Source organism: Apteryx rowi, unplaced genomic scaffold (genome assembly GCF_003343035.1).
Source record: "Apteryx rowi isolate R43461 unplaced genomic scaffold, aptRow1 scaffold_10, whole genome shotgun sequence".
In the NCBI taxonomy this organism is placed as follows: domain Eukaryota; kingdom Metazoa; phylum Chordata; class Aves; order Apterygiformes; family Apterygidae; genus Apteryx; species Apteryx rowi.
Window position 1 is genome coordinate 3213237 of NW_020447197.1, and position 19089 is coordinate 3232325.

General features: G+C 38.5%; 1 protein-coding gene across 7 annotated transcripts in view; it reads right to left on the bottom strand.

Annotated features, from left to right (window-relative positions):
- NLGN1 (neuroligin 1) overlaps positions 1-19089 on the bottom strand; it is a 315661-nt gene that overhangs the window by 210870 nt on the left and 85702 nt on the right. For 3 of the 7 annotated variants that reach the window (XM_026061174.1, XM_026061165.1, XM_026061157.1), the window contains one exon: positions 2220-2279. The exons of the other annotated variants lie outside the window; for them this stretch is intronic. In XM_026061174.1, coding sequence (XP_025916959.1) covers positions 2220-2279 — 60 coding nt within the window. The remainder of the gene's footprint in view (positions 1-2219; positions 2280-19089) is intronic. 7 annotated transcript variants of the gene reach the window in all.

Here is a 19089-nt window from a genome sequence, read left to right on the forward strand (position 1 = left end):
GCACCTACACCAAACACATATGTCTTGAAGTTTTTGAACTCTTCAATTCTGCCCGTGTAACACAGGCTAGAGCTTCACAGGAGGAGAACAGGTCACAAATGCAGGTTGTCTGATCCTGGTCAGCATACAGGGTTTCTACTAATGCTGCAGACCTTTAAGCAGCCTTCACAGTGCCTACAGATCATAAAAATTTAAATTTGTCCTGTCTCTTTGCGACTCTCAGAAGCAGGAAAGTCTAATTACCGCCTGCATCCTTCTGCTGGCACAGAGAAGGAGAACAAAACTGTCACCTGTATGCCAGAGAGAATTAATCCCAGGCCTACAAATTACAGAGATTTATTAATGTTGTAAATGGGTATTTTCCCCTTCGAGTTTCACTGCTGCGTCCTTACAGCCCTTTCTCTCTACAACAACTGTCAACGTGGGAGACGGGGGGGGTTATGGCATGGACACTTGTCCTCCTAGGACGGAGATCGCTACTCTCACCTGCCCCTACATACTAAACTGCTTTCTGATAGCAACCACTCTCTGCTGAATTTTAGGAAATGGTCGGAGTAGTCTCTTTTAAACGTGTCTAAGCAGCAACTGACTCAACAAATGTTAAGCCATTACATCTGTCTTGGCAATTATACAGCAAATTAGGAGAGCCATTAAGGTCTGCTGGATGAATAACCCAGGTTTCAAACTGTTTCTTAAAAGATATTGTTAAAACAAGTCAGACTTAGTTTTACAGTGGCTAATTCAATATCACAGGTCTTAGAGACTACACAAGAACGTCCTTTGCTATATTTTTCTCATGAACTAATGTTTAAAAATGAGTTGGTCTCATAAAGCTAAGTGGATCTGTGATTAACATTGTATCTCTACTCATCCCTGAATAGTATGAGAGCTTTCAAAGGAGTTTTTCAATTTGATTTTCTTTCAAATATTGAACCAACTGGTCAGCTTTCATTAAAATGCTTAATTTTCACATTTAGGAGAGGGTCAGGATTAATAAGTAAGTATAGAAATTTGTGGGCTTATTTATACTCGATGCTCAGATATTGGTTAAATGCTCATATTTGTCTTCCTACATCTTTCATAAGACTGCAACTTTCTGTTTGACTAAAGCAGTTAATGTACTGTATGACAAAAATTAATTATGAGCCTTACAGTTTACAAGTTAAGCTTTCTCTTAATATCTGCCAAAAAACATATATTAACAGAGAAGCAAGGAGCAACTCAAACAGTCTTATATAGCAATTTGTTTTACTCATTGACCATAAAATATATAAAGTATGTGTTTAAGAATCAGAATTTTGAAACGTATCAGCCTGAAGGGACGAGACCGCTCAGGAGAAAGAGCCTCATGTTATCCTTTCCATTGCCCTGAAAAAAACCCAATCAAATCTGCATAGCTTGTATGATTAATGAGTGTAATCCATAAAATGACGTGCTCGACGTTTCAAACTTTAGCTTTCACTGGTTATTAGTGTTTTCTAAGGATCAGCACAAGCAGATGGGCGTCTTTATGTGCCGGTGCTGTAGAAAAGAGACCGGGCCAGTTTCGTTTGGAGGACACCAGTTGAGCTCCGCTGAAGTCGAAGGTGCTACACAGAGCCCCACCACCTGAGAAGACCACCCCAGGGCTACGTCCGGTATCACAGGACGGGGGCCGAGTCTGACACTTATTCGTATTTGTTCATAGCAATGTAAGTGGGAAGGTTTTGTATCTGGGGAAATTCAGTTGCTTAAGAAACACTTTCTAAGAGTTTTTGCATTTTCCCTTCTATAAACACAACAGTTCATATGTTTATCAAACTGAGATCAGTTGGTGAAAAAAAGAAACATCTTTGTACTTGGTGAAATACATAGGGTTAGAAAACATGCAAAAAGGTGTACAGAGAAACTTTAAAAGAGTGTTAGTTCAAAGAGTATGGACAAAATTCAGTCAAAAGGTGGGATGCAACATATCAAAAGTCCATTTCAAGAAAACAAAAAACCCTCCTCTTTAAATATTGTTACTGTTTTGTATAAAAACGTAGAACTTAACAACATTCTTTCTTTTAAAAAATTAAAAAAATATATATATATGTATAACAACAAGCAAGAAGACAAAACACATCAAAAATGGGAATAAAAAAAACTCTTCAAAAGAAGACAAGAAGTCAAAAAAAGAGGGGAGAAAAAAGATTTTCAGGGATCCTTGTCATGCAAATCAGTTTGGCGGCAAAAAATACCTTCATCTTCAGCACCGTCATTATCACCTAAATCATCTGTCTGTTTCTTTGTAAGGGGACCTAGGATTAAGAACGGAGAAAATGGAGGAAAAAAAGACAATTCAAGAATATACAAGACTGAGGAAAAAAACAGTGAATATTAAATTCCCGTGGATGTTTCAAGAAAAACATTTGCAGGGAGGGAAATCTTAGTTTATAACAACCAATTTTAAATCATGTTTTTCAAACATTACAGCAAAACCTTCCCTAGGGGGTATGGCTATTAGAAACATCTAGCACAAGAATCAGAGAGTGCCCAGTGCTTTATTGTTTTTAAATGAAGAATCAAAGCTTTGTTTACTAAAAGCATACCCACAATAAACCACATTTATCCACTTAATTTAATTGTTTTTTGTTATTAGAAATAGCAGAGACAAAGACTGCCAAATTCTCTCTTGCATTTGATGCAATAAGGTAGCTAATAAATGTCTCGACAGTTGGTTAAAAGAAAATTTTCCATGAAATGCTAATTCACATTTCTAAGTTCAACCATTTAAGCTTACACTTTACAAAGATAAGCATGGGTTTGGCTTTAGTTTTTTTCTTTTTTCTTTTTGACACACTCATTACATTCTATTTTAAATAGAACTGTAGTTTCCCTTAAAACCTTTGACTACCTGCTGAGATATTTGTAAAGAAACATGAAATATGTAAACTAGAAACAAGAGTGAAATCCTAGCCCAACTGAAGCAATGATTTTGCCATCGATTTCAATGGGACTAGGGTTTCACCCAAACTATACAAAAGCTGTGTTGAATAGGGAATTTCAATTTTAGCTTGGGCAGGACAGACAATATCATAATTCCTTATTTCTGTAAATGGATTGCAAGACAAAATTCTTTCATGCCCAGCACCTATATTATTAACAAGCATTAATAGATTCATCATATTTTCCAGTTGGAAAAACGTCCGCTCCTTTAGCGAGTAATAAAAATATACACCAGAAGGAAAGTCAAAGGTCATACTGAAAATATTTTCGTCATATATTTTACACACTTATGCACAAATAAAAGACAGTTGGAACTCAGCATTATCTTTCCCTTTTTTTCATAGCTTTCTCATTTCTATGACATTCTGTAATTTGCATGCAAAAAAGCAATCAGTACAAACACAGGACTAAGGAAAAAAAAAAAAGCCAGCCAAGGACAGAGTAGAAAACAAGAACCTTCTCATGCATAAAATAACAATAGACAAAAACAACAACAAAAAAAGAGATGAACAGTATGCGTTGATATTTGCAGTAGATGTAGGCAAACGACATGCATTAACTCTAAAGCACAATGAAGGAGTATTAAAACACTCGTATTTTAAAAGCTCTATATTTCTGTTATTTTACAAGATATTAGTCATTCAACATTAAATGTAGAGTTTCTAAGCAGAGTACTATGTATTTGGTGCATTTAAAAAAAATTCAGAAGATGTTTGTACCAGGTGCATGGATTTGAGAAACACAAATAACCCAGGAGGTACTGTGAGATTAACTGTAAATTTAGGAACTGGACCATATTATTGAAAACCACAGCTGAATACCTTAATTACTACATCAGTCAGGAGTGTAGTTTTAAGCTCATTGTAAGCACATTAAACTAGAATTATACATCAGAAATTAAACAAGAGTATTTTATAGTCACCACTGCAAACAATTGTTCTGTTTAGTACAGAACCTTGGTGAATGCAGTAACTGTTCCTAAAAAGAACCCTGAAAATAATCTTTACAATATATGATAGCTGGATAACATGATCCTATCTGAATGCACATATTGAAATGACTTGCCGCCCATAGCAACTTTACTTCTGAAAAAGAATATGTATAGCTAGAAAAGTAAAAGATGTAGGCATGGTAATAACAATAATTTCATGGTGGGTTTTCAGCACAGTGTACAGGAAGAATGATGTTAAAATTCTAAGAGCTATGCATTTAATAGCCATAGATAGCCAGACACAGTCAAAATTATATATATGTACACATTGTAATGGTTTCTTGATACCTTAAAAATTTTAAAAAATCTCCAGAAGAGAACAAAGTAGCATCTGCAAAGGCAAATGGCATACACTTCTCTAAAGTAGCACAGAGAAGGACAATTTCTTTTCTAGCACGGAACCAAGAAAATTAACGTTACATACATTTTTCTAATAGATGGCCTTTGTGTGGTGTTTTGCATAGGTCATAGTTCCAGGTCTCAACAGCAGTCGTATAGTGCATCAAACATCTCAGCACAAACGGTCGATTCCATACCATACATGATTTTACACTACAGTGAAACATTACTGGAGGTAGCTCTTAAAAATAACCTGGGTAATTTTAGTATTTATGTCCTTGCAAGGTTCTCTGAAAGTCAGAGATTGAACCATCTTCCCTATAATCATGCAGCAATACACATTACATACAGATACCTTTTGGCAAAGGGACTATCTATCTGAACTGTTTTCAAGCTGTCATAGATTAAGCATGCTTTCTTACGCAGCTGTATCTCTATTTTGCAATAAGGGGGCTGCACTTGCCAGATGCCCTAAGCAGGACGACTCGTCCCTGATGGAGCCCCGCGGCAGTCCCACCAGGCACCATGCAGGGTATTCTGCTAAGAGAGACACGAGACATCAATCCTGCTGGGAGTTTACTCCAACCTGCGAATATGACGGACCACATTCCTTATATTTCAGCAAGCTAACCTAGAGAACCATAAACCAAAGGCTTTAGGCAAATTTTCTAGCCCTGAACCATTGCTTCCTGGATTTACAATGACGTACGAGGTCTGGAAACCAGAGCACAGCTCAGTCCTCAAACACCAGGTGCAAAACTACTCACCTATTTGCTATACCTTTCCTATACATACAGGTATGCAGTGCAACTTAATTTGTATTTGTAAATTCTTCTGCAATCCCTAGAAGAAACATTAGCTCAAGAATTATTGTGCACATGGCCGTCTAAAACAGCGTCCGGCAACGCAGAGTGGTATAACCTTAAAGTCTCAAGGCAGCCGCAGAGCTGCGAGTTTGGCTGTGCTGCATGTTGCCCATTTCACGTCTAGCTGCTGAAGAGGTTCCCCAAAATCATGAAAGTGGTATTAGAGAAGCTCTGGATTAGGCTTCCCCCTGTTTCAGCAATAAATCTCATTCTAAACCATTAAGGAATGGTTTTTGCTTCTGATTCTCCAGATAACAGACTTCATTGACTAAATATTACTGCTGTGTTTGCAGGATCATAAATAAAGATTGAAGTCTTGAGCCCTTACACAGGAGGAAACATGCTGAAATTACTACCAGTTAACAGAATAAAATTGTATGGAAAGATCCAACAAAATGTAACACCACTAACCTTTCTAAGTAAAAATAAATCAGGACTGGAATTGCGTAGCAGTTATAATTCTTGGTTATTTTCTGCAAGTTTGAATTAATATTCTACAGAAAGTTTATGATTTTATAGGTTAAATATATCCCTCATTTCTTTAGCCCTATCCATTTATTTACTATTTGATACTTCAGGGTTTTTCCCCCAATTTTAAGACTCTTTTCAGGTGCCAGAAACTAATTTTGAAAATTCTGATACTAAGACATGGTGGACTAGGAACCAGAAAAAAAAGGGGGGTATACATTTTCCAGAATTATGACTACCAAAAAAAGTGTCTTTTGCCCACAATTACTTTCCACTGTTGTTTCACTGTAGCTTCTCTTCACACTTGGTGAAGGTTCACTCTTTCCTTTTATTCTTTGACTATTCCACCTACGAAAACAGGCATCTATTAAGACAAGACTGTTTTACTATCTTTAAGATACTAGCCTTCAAATAGTGCTATTGCCTATAGTTGCCTTATAGTGCTAGCCTAAATTTTAGCTAAAGTTTATACAATAAATAAATATTAAGTATCAGCAGAGTAAGCAAGCACCATAAATAATGTAAAAAAAGAAGGGGGGGGAGACTGAAGCCTCTAAAATGCTGACGCAAAGATGGTTTACTTTATCAAGAGGCTCTTTAAGGTTTAGTTTCCCTTTGCTGCATGCCTATAACTCCCATTAATGCTAATGGAAAGCAGACCCCTTCGTCAGCTGGAAAAGAAGGAAAAGCGATTACTGCATTTTATGTCTCCTAAACTCAATGAACAGTCTTACTGTAAAACCTAAAGGAAAGCTGTGTGCAGGAGGAACTCCTTATGAACACTTTACTCATTTAATTTGAAAACCGTTCGTACATTATTGAAAGTATTATTCAAATACTTACTCCATTTGTACAGCAATTGATGCTAAGCAGGTAACAAAATGCATTTTAACATCTCCATAACTGACCCCTTTACGTTTGTAGGTGGCCTTCCTTGCTCAAAAGGAGAGAAATATCATACTTCTTGCTCAGTTAGCTGAAGAGTAATTATGTGCTCTGAAATAATTAAAGTCCAGCCATATTAATACTGGTTTTTATCATTCTCTTTGATGCTGGACTAATGTACTTTAGCTCCCAAATACATTAAAGCTGATTATAAATTCTCTCTTTGTGGTCTCGATTCAGCAGAAATTATCTGTGACCTTTTGTAGCACGTGCGTGGGGGAGGCATGGAAGCTGCGGATGTCATTAGCTTTTCGGCCTGGGAAACCTATTCATCATTTAAAAAGTCATACCGCAAGTTGACATCATTTTGTAACACAACAGTACAAATCCTCTAAACTTAATAAATTTGTGTTTTTGTTTTCATCTACTGTTTTGGCCAAAATGTTCCCTTCTGGTAATAGAAAAAGTGGGATAGAAAAAGGACCTCTGACATTAGGTTAGGTAGACTCCACGGATCAAATAATTTAAAACAAATCATCATACTAATAGTTATTCTTTGAGTTAAGTCATCTGATCAGTAAAGAGAAAGAGGTGAGATTAAGGCAAAATACTGCAATAACACAGGTATTAGGATAATTCACTAAATGGGTTGCAACACCATGGAATCTGTTGGTGAACACATGTTATATACAATTATATATTTACCTTTAAACCTAAACAAACCTCCATCCATCCATTGCTATTTCTTCTTTATTAATTCAGTTTTTAACTGAGCATTAAAGTGAAATTACCTTTCTAGGCACTACCTTCTCAGGTCCAAATGTGAAATAACCAATCCTTTGTTATTTCAATTATCATTTTTATGCAATATAGACTCTCCAGTTAGAAAAATCTGTGCTGAATTATCAGTCTAGCAGATGTTAGCTGAGGCACAATAACATGTTGTACCTATTTCATGTTTTTAATTTAAAAGAAATTAATGATGAGTTATAATTAACAATATTCAGACCTCAACATTGTCAGTGAAGAGAATTCTAAAATCAAAATCTTATATGCTGAAATTAAAATATAACCGTATAACAGTTTCTCTTATAAATGTAATGGCAAATTGGAAAGATACAGCACAATAGTCATCTGATGAATAATTTTATAAAATCATCCTCTTTCATTTAAAAATTAGAAAGCTGTCAGTGGAAAGAAAGGAACTAGAATTCCTTACAGAGGAGATATTCAGAAGGTACAAATGGCAGCTGGGTCTTAAGAAACACTTAACTGAAAAAATACCTCTTTGTATTATCATACTTTGTTGCAACAGACAAAACAATCTGCTTTATATTTCTCTTTATTACCGGCTTGCTTTCACCACACGAGTGCTTCTTTCCTTGTTATTTCTCCCCTGTAAATTCCTTTTATTTGCATACGGTGCTTACTGGGAGGGTGCATCAGCAGGGCTAAGCCCTGCTCTCCTCTCCTTTTGGATGAAAACACGTGCACGCGTGTTTTAAAAGCGAACGACAGCACAAACCTCAGTAGTTTTGCCTCTTGCTACCTGATCTGGGATGACGATCAAGTGCTGTCATTAGAGCTGCGAGTAACTCAAATTTGCACGGGCGAGTGAACGACAGGCGCGAAGCGAACCCACAAAAGGGCTGCCAGCTCTCGTCGAAAACTTGCATCTGCGGCTGCTTCGTCACCGGAGACGCTATTCCGACACTTCGAGACTAGCTCCTGCCGCGTCTCCTGCAACAACACGCCGCGGAAGCGTCGCGCAGAAAGACCGGCTAATCCTGAACCTCTTTAGTCACGAGACCAAGTGAAGCCTGACCGCAGGCTCTCCGTAAATCCCATTCCCTTTGCAACGAGCCTCTCTAAACACCCAGTTGCCCTTTCAGAAGGCTTTTGGTTAGGTGCGCTGCCTTGCGCGCCCCTGTCCTACCCACCGAAAACAAGCTGCATTGGAGAGGGGAGAGGAAGACGCTCATTCATTTCCTTTCYGTTGACGGGAAGGGTGGTGGGCCGTCCCTCCCTCCCTCCAGCAGAGGAAGGATGCTTCAGATGGACCAGGACTCTCCTGGCCAATATCGGCAGAGAAAAATAAAGCCTGTGCACCCAAGGAGAAGCCCCGCGGCTGGAGTACGCTGCCTCGGAGGTGAGGGGTGGACAGGCGGCAGACGTGAGGAATGAGATGTGGAACCCGCTCCGGGGCACTGATCATTACCATCTACCTCTCTAGTGCCACCTCACTTGCCTGTATCACAAGTCCGCGCAGCTCTTAACATCTTGCTTGCATTAATAATTCATGTTGTTTTACGGATGCTCATATTGCAGGGTGACACACAACTATAATGAATTCAATGCAACATTACACAGCTGTTCCACCACCTGAAATGCAAGATCATGAATCAATTGTCTCTCCCCACAGGTAATGACTTCACTGCAGGTCCTAACGAAGCATGACTTATGCACAAACTTAACTTTAAGCATCCGAGTAAGTTCTCAGAAATCAACAGGCTAAATCTCCTGATAATGTAAAGACAGATCCACTAACATTAACAGAACTGCTCCTACTTGCAYCTAGGCCAGGAGGTCAGCTCAGATGTTAAAATTAAGCAGGACTGAGTGTGCCAAATTTCTACCTGGTAAAACTTCCCTCAGTTATTCAGTGGATAAATCTATCAATAAATAAAATTTCACTCTCTTGAACATATTATCAAAGATCTGTGATTAAATTAAATTTTCTCTGAATAAATGCGTTACCTTTTAGTCTATTTACATACATAAAAACAAAATGCTAAATTCATGTTCTGCAATTCTCATAGTCAAAYTGCTTCCTGTTTTTAAGGAAAATATGGACTCTTTTTAGGCTACATGCCTAAAAAGTGGTCATATTTAGCTCATGGACTAGAACTGAAGATTTGTAATTTAAAGGTCCAAACTTCAATTCCAAAGGGAAGATTTGTAACTGCCATCTATCTACCAACACCAATCTCCACTGTCTTTCCAAAGGTCTCTATATTGCTGCTGTAATGGCAATGCAAGTTAGGATGCAGTAAGTGAAGGATGCTTTTACAGCATAAGGRTATATGAAGAGACACTAACAACTGAAAAACCACCATCAATTTAGGTAAAACTGGTAAAGTCTGGGCTCTTTGCTGCTGTTTTTGTGTTGCTTTTTGCATTTTTTTCAGATGCAAGTAGAAAGCTCATCAACAACAATACATTGTGAGAATGCACTCTCTGCTACCACTTGCCTCAAATACCAAAATATGATTAAAACCATACTTAAAAATTAATCTTATTTTACTTTTTATTTCATTATCCCCTTCTGTTCTCAGACCTGAAATGGAAAAGATTTAGCCCAAACCAACGATTTGTCAAATAAATGTAACCTCTGTTAGGTTTAGGACTCTGAGAAGGAGTAAGCAGTCCAGAACAGCCTTGAYGGGCTAGGAGAACTGCGGGATCCTTGCACAAGCGATACCATTTGCTAGGGACAAGYGTTGTCAGTCTTCCCTCTGCTGGAAATGCCTTATCCCCAACTAATTTTATTAACTGCAGAGGCTGTGGYTGCAGCAGCTATATAGTTTGTTTATGGCACAGCTGAGCGTACAGTGCAGCTCTCCTGAGACCCAGTTTCATATCCTAAATAGCGGAGTAAAATGCTCTTCATGTAACCATGTAATTGAACATTGCAGAGAAAATCAAGTTAATTGTGCATAATATTTTTATATAGAATTCRGAATGAAATAAGTTCTCCTGCCCCTTTCCCCAATGTGCTTCATGTCATCTGGCCTTCAGCCACATGCTTTTGAGCTCTATACAATGTGTTGTACCACTGTTACCTGTGCAGTATTTAGAAATCCAGTTTCTCTCATACCTCTGAGTTCATAAAAAATAYGCCAACCAAAAGGTTGCTGACCTTGGTACCTACGGCACAGGGTTTCCTCGTTCTTGCTCTCCTACCCAGTTTTGTCTCAAGTGAGCTCAAGGGCAGCGATAACACTTCAAAATCTGATACTCTGCTTCTCTTCTATCTATTTGCATATAGGGACATGCTGAAACATTTCTGAACATCCAACAAGTTTCTTCCTGGAAGGTAAACATGGATGCTTTTCTTTCTGTTATATATGGCTATATATACAGGCAGAATCTCAAATCTTCCTCTGTCTCATTTTAGCACAGAGATGTTTTTTTCTACAGATCTGAAGCTCAAAGCATTACTGAAATATAAACAGAAATGCATTAAAGAAAATTAAAAAAATACCGATATTCATAATGTAGTGCTCAGAACTACAGTCTTTCCATTTATCTGGAACTTAAAAAAAGTAAAGATATTTCAACTTAAATGTTTCTCCACTATCCAAAGCTTTGAAGGCTTCCTTAAAAGATGCTTTAGTTGGTCACCAGTTTTTAGAAATGTAATTATATCTGCTCTCATTACCACACCTTTTGACAGATTCAAAGCGCACAGCTCTGAGAAACAGTGATGGGAGAACTGAGGGAGAGCATTTATTTAAGAAGCTGTCAAAAGAAAAGTGCAATTTCCCTTGCCTCACATATTTTCTCATATTTACATACTGTATTTTTAGAAGAGCTTAATTTTAGGCAGGAAAACTCAAAACACCTCTGCAACGGAGCAGCCACAAAACAAGAACAATACAGCCAGCTCTTGAATATTAGCAGGATCAAATGCTTGTCATAAAAGAAATTATTTTCGTTTTGACATGTTTTCAATAGCAGCRTAGTTCTTGTTTTGAAACTACAGTTGACTTGTTCTGCATGCAATATTAAGGATTCCCAAACGGATAGATGAAGTCCTTATACTGAACGGAGCATGAAAGGCAGTCAGCACATCACTTCTAATATAGCAGAAGTCGCAGACAAGAGGCGATACCTGGGACCGTATATTTACACAGCTACAGTAGGCTCCAACATAAGGACAGAAGGCTCAAAACTCTCGCAAGTAGAAGCTTTCCCTTCCTGCTTTCTATTTAATAATTGATTATCTTAACACAGAAGTTGGTAAACAGGAAATGATCAATAAAATAAAGCAGATTTACAAAATGTCAAGCCTGAGTCTACAATATATTACTTAGAAAGGCATAGCAAATTTAAGAGCAAAATGTCAGAGCAGCCCTAGCTTCCGCTTTCACAAAAGTCATCTAGGCGAGGGTTGACAGTTTAGGGATAACGTAACATTTCCGATTCTTTATCTGCTGCCAATGCCAATGCCCTCCAGAGGGGAGCAAYGCAGTGCACACCGGATAAAAGCACAGGTTTCTCAGCACTTGACAAAAGGTATTCTCGCTTCAATTCCCCCCCCTCCCAAAATCTACTTATGATCGCAGTGTCGACACAGTTTCAGGATTTTTATAATGAGATCTCTTTCGTTTCTTAACGCCGATCCTAACTGGGTATAATATACTTTCATGTCCTAACATAAACAGCGTGAACAAGTTCAAACGATGGCCTGYGGTTTCACTCATAGGTCCCTCTGAYAATAAAACCAGTAATTAAGTAAGGCATTTCATAACAAGTACACGTACATCATCATTAAGTTAGTGACTTAATCGCTTAATATCTTTAGTGATAATTTATTTTATGGTATAGTCCCTGATACAACCAGAATATTTGCTGTTTCGAGAGTAAACAAATCTATGGGGGCGTTTCTGAAAACGAGCAAGAAAACAGTCCTTATGACCCTTTCTCAAGTCAACCAAAGTTAGAGGAAAAATGCTGCCGATGATGCAAGCTCCATCGTGTTGAGCAGAGCGAACCCCTGTAGCAAGCAGAGCAAACTCCTGGCAACAGAAAGACACTTTAGACCGTCAAAGTACCAAAGGAACGGGGAAAGCAAAAGTTATTCCCCTCACAGACAGCTACCAGCCTGCTCCCGAGGGGCAGCGGGAGGAGGGTGCTGATGCTCACGGACCCACCAGCGGTACAATCCGCGTTTTGGTTTCCACTCCRGGATCACTAAGGGAGAATGGCCAATGCTGCAGCAGAAGTAGGAAAGCAGGAAGGCAAAATTTTAAAGTTACAGTTTTCCTTTAAAAAACTATCGGTTCAGTAGCATTGTGGAATCAATAAAGCTTTGKTAAAATCAGATGAATTCATTTTGGCTCTTCAGCTGTGGGATTATTAACTAAGCTGAAAATGYGTAGTAAGTATTTAATGTCCACAACGGGAACAATCTCATTAACCTCAATGGATTCTGGCTTTTACCTTCTGCCTTCAGATATAGATGTAACCACGAGGGTATATCCTAAATGTATATTAACTTTGTGATTTAGATGCAGCAGAAAGTTTTAGAAATATATATGGTCATAGATGACCTCTACTTTCTTTGCTAAAGTGAGAGTTACAGTTCTTTCTTCTGGGACTTTCTGTGCATAATTTGAATATACAGGACAAAGACTGGATGCAGAAAAAGTACTTTGAAAGCAAAAGAAAAGGATCCTGTTACTCACAGTAACTCCCTAAAATAAATAATAAAATGTATTTATTTTTCTTTTATTGGTGAAATTAAGTTTCCTGGAAAACATGCTGGTGAGGACCACTGCACAATGATATTCAGTAAGTCTTTTCATCTTAACAAAACATTTTGATAGATTAGTGATATTCTTTTATCACTGTTGGTAAGTGATCTTACACATGTATTTTTTTTTAAATAATGTTTATAGACWTAATCAGACTCCCATATAGAGAAAGCATGGATGGACTGCTTCATTCAACAGAAGGCATTTAATGATGTGTTTTATTTTGTCAGAAACAGTTAAAAAGCAGAGCTGATTTATGTTTTTGATGTAAAGTAGYAGAAACCATTCTGCAATGGGTATAATTTGTAAATTAAAAGTATGCATATGTAAGATTATGATTCACTGTGTTTTTGCACAAAGTTCAGAAAGTTTGCATGCTGTGTCCTCAGTCTGAAATTCCTTCCTGAAGAGCTGCAAGACTCTGCCTCTTCCTTCCTTGCAGTCTTTCAGCTTAACCTCCAACTCCACCCCAACCCACGACACACCAGAAGAGTAAAAATAACTTCTGAGTTTTTCAGACTTCCAGCAGACCACAGTTTTAGTGTTTGGTAACTGGAACCATTCATTACAGTAGCTTTCCTCCCAGTAATAGCTATATAGCTATAGCTATATAATTGAATAGCTATATAATTGATGCAAATCACATGTGAGCTCGTTGTACTCTACTAGATTGAGTAATTTGAGATTGAGTAGATTAAAGCTCAAACTTCAGCGATGGTCATAATTCTGTTGAAGAGGTAGAACTAAACCGCGGGCTGCCRAGTCTCTGCTGTTTTTAATGACATTAGCTAGCTCAAAACTCCTCAAAATACTAACTTATGTTGCAATCACATACATCATCCTTTGCACTGTCACAAYTAAGGTGCCATTCTCTGGGCCAACATCTTCCTCTGGTACCACTGATGAAACTAAGTACTTAATGCYATAACGTGATTAGGTCAGAGTGCACTGGCATTTCATTTGTGATCCARGCTCCACAGTGGGATATCTAAAGTCAAGGGAAAGAGCTAGAAGACAGACACCTAAATGCAGGTGCCCACATGTGAGCAAGGTGTCTAAAATCYTTCTGTACACAAGGACCATGTAGGTAATACAGTCAGTGTCGCCATCAGAACAATCTGTCATACCCCAGYGTAGACACCTGCGCTTGTAGGCACCCTGAACGTTAGGGACTACATCTTCTCAAACGGTAACGGGAGGTCAGAGAGCAAGCTCACACGCAGGCAGCTCCCTGTATCTAGGTGTCTTAATCTGGAGCTGAATCCCACTCCACAAAGGGATCAGAAAGAGACAGGCAAGAAAGAGAGAGAGAAGAAAAAAAAAAGTACACATCCCTTACATGAAACCCAGTAAGATTTTCAATTTCATTTCTTGACACAATCATATCTTCAAGCTTGTTCTTGTTTTTCCCAAAACAGCTTATCCTTTCTCTTGTAATCATTTTAGAACAAACAACTCATTCTCTTGCTTTAGTAATAGACTGCATATTGTGTTTACTTGACAGCTTAGTCTCAGTTTAACTACTTCAAAACTCAACTGGTTGAATCTTTTTTAACCATAAATCAGGAGTACAAATATCGAATGTAATAAAGACCTTCTTGCAGCTCTACCTTTCCTGTAGAATACAAACCCCTCTTGGGCCTCATTTCTGTTTCCAGACATGCATTTAGCAACTACCAGCCTATGAGTTACTTCAAGACCACAGGACATCTGAAACAAAATGTTTTCTACTCTAGTTAGCTGACCTGAAAGTCTGCCTGCAAACTGACAGGCAGGTGATGTGATAACTACAAGGACCTCCAAATAATTTTGCAGACAATAAGAATCTGGGAAGTAAATGGGGTGCTTAACTGATTTTTAAAACTAGCCAATTTGTTGTTGATTTCTGCGTGGAGCCCGTTTCATGCAGACAGGAAGAACTGGATTTATAAACTCTCATTAAAGGGAAGACGCTGTGTAGCATTATGTCTATGTAACGAGTCTAATATACTATTGTCTCGAATATTAGTGCACATGTTATTGAAAGCACAGATGGGTGATTCAAATATGTACTTGTCATATGCAAAATTCACTGAACCTTTAAAGTCTTCCAACTAGTTGCATCTGTCGTATCTGTTATGTCAAATAATAAACTGCAGAGTCTGTTTTGGGTTTCAAGCTTGAGTTAAAGGCTCCTAAGATCCTCCTCCCAAAAATCAACAAAAACCAGTGAAGTTCTGACATCACTGGCTCATTATTGGGACGAATGAATAGAGAACAAAATATCTGGAAATCYTTAGGTAGCAACAGGTTAAATTTACAGTCCCGTTGTTAAAAGCACTTGCTCAGGCCAAAAAATTATTAAATACCTCACTGCTAAGATYTCTCACTTCAAAAACAAGTTCCAATCTCCTTTAGCTAAAAATTTGCTTCAGTGTTTCATCTCAACTTTGAATTTCAGTTTTCTTAAAAAGAAAATTATATATTTATCGGACCACAGCTGTCTGGAAAGTACATATTTGATATGCATACAGTACTAATTTGGAAAATGAATATGATTTAYTTGATGAGTCACAACGAATGTCTGTCTGTAAGTATATATCTAAGTTCATTAGTAGAGACTAGTCCTGCAAGCTGTGTTTCACAGAAATCACACTTAAACACCCCAACAGCTCCCCTGGAGAACCGATGCCAAAGCTYGCAGCTCCCAGCTTCCTCGCTGCTTTCATGCTTTTGGGCTGATGAAGTCCAGAAGTGAGATGCTGAGCCAAGAGTACTAATACTGGATGAAATAGAGCCTTTCTCACAGTTTTATCTATCCTGCAGACTCCAGCCCCCATGGCGCGGGCACTGACAGCCTCCTCCCGCAGAGGAGACGGTGTCTCCGTTAAAGCCAGACCCGCCGGCACGGGCTCGGCTGCAAGCTATGGGCACGGCTCCGGCGCCCGCGGCACGCTCCCTCCCGCCGCTCCGTCCTTAACGCCCTGCAGACGTGCGTCTGCCCGTTCAGGCGCCAAGAGGAAACAGGGACGCCCAGGCTCAGCGGGGGCAGAACAGACGGGAAGAAAGCGCAAGGAGGCCGGTCGTCCTCAGATACGCACCTACAACATGACTGCGCCTGTGCCTTAAACAGCGAACAACAGGCGATCACCTAAGGAACCAGTACTTGGTAGGACGACCTTGCTCATCAGTGTTCCTCTCAACTTCTACTTGGAGGGAAACTGTATCGAGCAGKTCTGGCAGTATCAACAGTCTTTGGGTTTCCTCGATTCCACCGTGAGCAGAGGAGGACATTTTACATAAAGACATCCTTCCTCTAAAGTAATTTTCCCTAACAAAGATCTTTGAATAATTAGCACAGCGCACTGCCAGAAACACAACATTTCAAGCTCAAATCTGCAAACATATCAGCTGATAGCATTAATTTAAGCTAATCAAATGAACTCTCATTAGGTGACTAAGAGTGAATAGGAAAAGAAGTGGAGGTTGTAATTAAAGGCAAATCTCAGCTCCTAAAAACGCACTAGACAGAACACTGAAGCCATAATGATCACATACTTGTTTCTTATTTGCCAGTATAACAAGCTGAAATGTTGAAAATAAAAAGAGGAAAAGCATGCTTAGATACTCCATCTGCAAGCTGCTTTTAAACCTATTGATTTTTACCTTTTTCTTTAATTTTTAAACAGAAGTGAAACTCTTCAAAATAGTACAATTATCATCGCTCAGAGAAATGGCTTCTTTGAGCCTTTCCCATAGAAAGTAAAGTACCGAAACAAAAATCACCTCATGTACCTAAGCATGAGAGACGTTGTCAAGATGGGAAATCAAGGCTATGGTAATAATCTGGAAAAGCATTTAAGTAGCTTCAAATACATGAGTAGCTCCTTTGAGTAGTGCTGGATTCATCCCACTAAAGCGAACGGGATCTTCAAAAGATATTTATCCAGAGGGAATCCAGAGGAGTCTCGGAGTGCGCTTTAAGAAAGAGGAGATTTTCTGTAGATAGCTGCTGGCTGATTGTTTTTAATTATTATTTTAACAACGCTGGTGCTTTTCAATTAGATTACTAACTATATGTTATGGTGCCCAAAGCTTTGTGTAGAATTTTCTGAAACATAAATGTAATTAAAGCTGTAAGAATTACTCACACCTTAACCATCCCCTTTTTACCTAAATATTTTGCAGGATCAGAGATTACGGAAATGTATAGCAGCAGAATGCCAGACAACCAAGAAAAAAATCCCACGACAGCTAACTTAACTTCAGGACACACTAACAGACATAAATTAGCATGTTGCAAGTTTTATAAAATCAGCCGTCCTTCCTTTTTTCAGCGGTATGATACTATAGTAAGCTCTTTCAATATGTAAATGTGAGAATAAAACCACCATCACAATTAACACATTAAAAATGCCTACATCTAGCAGTAAGTAAGTAAATTAGTCAAAGGCTTAATTAGTATCTGTGAAGGGGAAACTTGTTACTCCAGCAACATTTGAAATCTGTTCTCTTTTCTTCAAAGTTAAAAACCGCATTAAGATGACTATCAGAAATGTGCTGCAGATTTTGTTTCCTTACTTGTTAATAGTAATGACTGATATCATCAAGGAGAATTACAGAATTTTTAATGAGGTTTTATGTTTTGTCTGGTGATCACATCTGAAAAAGAGTGAGGCAGCTAGCCGTTGTATTAAAACCTCAACATTATAAGATAGCACCTACATTGCAGGGGTTTTTTGTTTGGTTGGTTGGGTTTTTTTAAACTCTAGATCCATTTTAGCAAACCATGACTCCCTGGTTAGGTGAAATGCTTCCAAATGACTGAATGCAAACGCAGGATTTTCCAAAAAAGAAAATAAAGCCAGAAAGCCAGGACACGGCCCATATTAAAAAAACAAGTTGCAGTTTACGCTCTACTTTACAAGCCTAAGTGGAATTTAAGTGGTTTACAAGCCTTGGTAGCCTTTTTGAAAAGAGATGAGTGTCTGTTTTGCCATGTTTCCTGAAACACACACAGACCCTAGGCCAACATTTCGCCATTAAAAATAACTAGTTTACACAGCTCGCATAGATGTCTGAGATCTTTTTAGAAATAACACAGGCACTCGTACAAACATATAAAGCATTTTTCAGAAGCAGCTGCAGCATTTTATTTTTGGAAGAGTTAAAGGATAAGAGTAACTTTAGATGYAGGTTTTGTTTGGCTTTCGAGGATGAAAGGGATTAATGGAGGGTGACAAGAGGAGTAAGGAAGAAAAGATGGAAATAAGAGGATGTTTGCAGAGGAGAGTGCTTTAGAGGAGGCTTATCCTTTCCCTAGGCAGTGGTGCAAGGTCTACGGGGGAGGAAGGGGTTTGACTTCTCCTTGCTGCATGTTTCCTACAGCTATTCCAGCAGAACGATAAGTAAGGTTAAAATGGGATTTTCCTATTCCCTTTGTTAAGGGTAAGACTAAGGCTGTGACATCCTTTATATAGAATTTGATTTAGTGTAAAAGGAGAGCCTCCTTCGGGCTAAGAGGTACCAGAGAGGCTCCACACGTGCCTGGTCTTGTTAGAGGATTATTTGACGGAAAGCTGAGGAGTGTATGCCACGTGGCTGTGTGCTGTTTTCTCAGAAAGAAAAAAAAAAATACACACACATATATACACATACATACATTTTATATATATACACACACACATATGACTGCCAGCATTCCCTGAGATTCTTATACTGAAACAGTGAACCAAACTCCTGAAAATTTAAATTATTACAGAGAAAACTATGACAACTGCCTATCAGGTACATAGGACAGCAAAATGTTTCCTCATCAAGAACGTGTTGCCTTATATATTTTTTCATTGTTATYAGGATGAACAGCATAGCCTTTAAGTGTAGGAATGACTTTGGAATCCTTGCTGGTATTTGAAAACAAGAAGGAAGCACGTTCTTGAGACATCACCCCTGTAAAAAATCCTATGGGAGTGGAAAGCCTGACCTGCTAATGCAGATCTTTGCACAAATAAGGGCAGCAGGCTAGGCAAGTTCCCCTGCTCTTCTGCTGCACAAG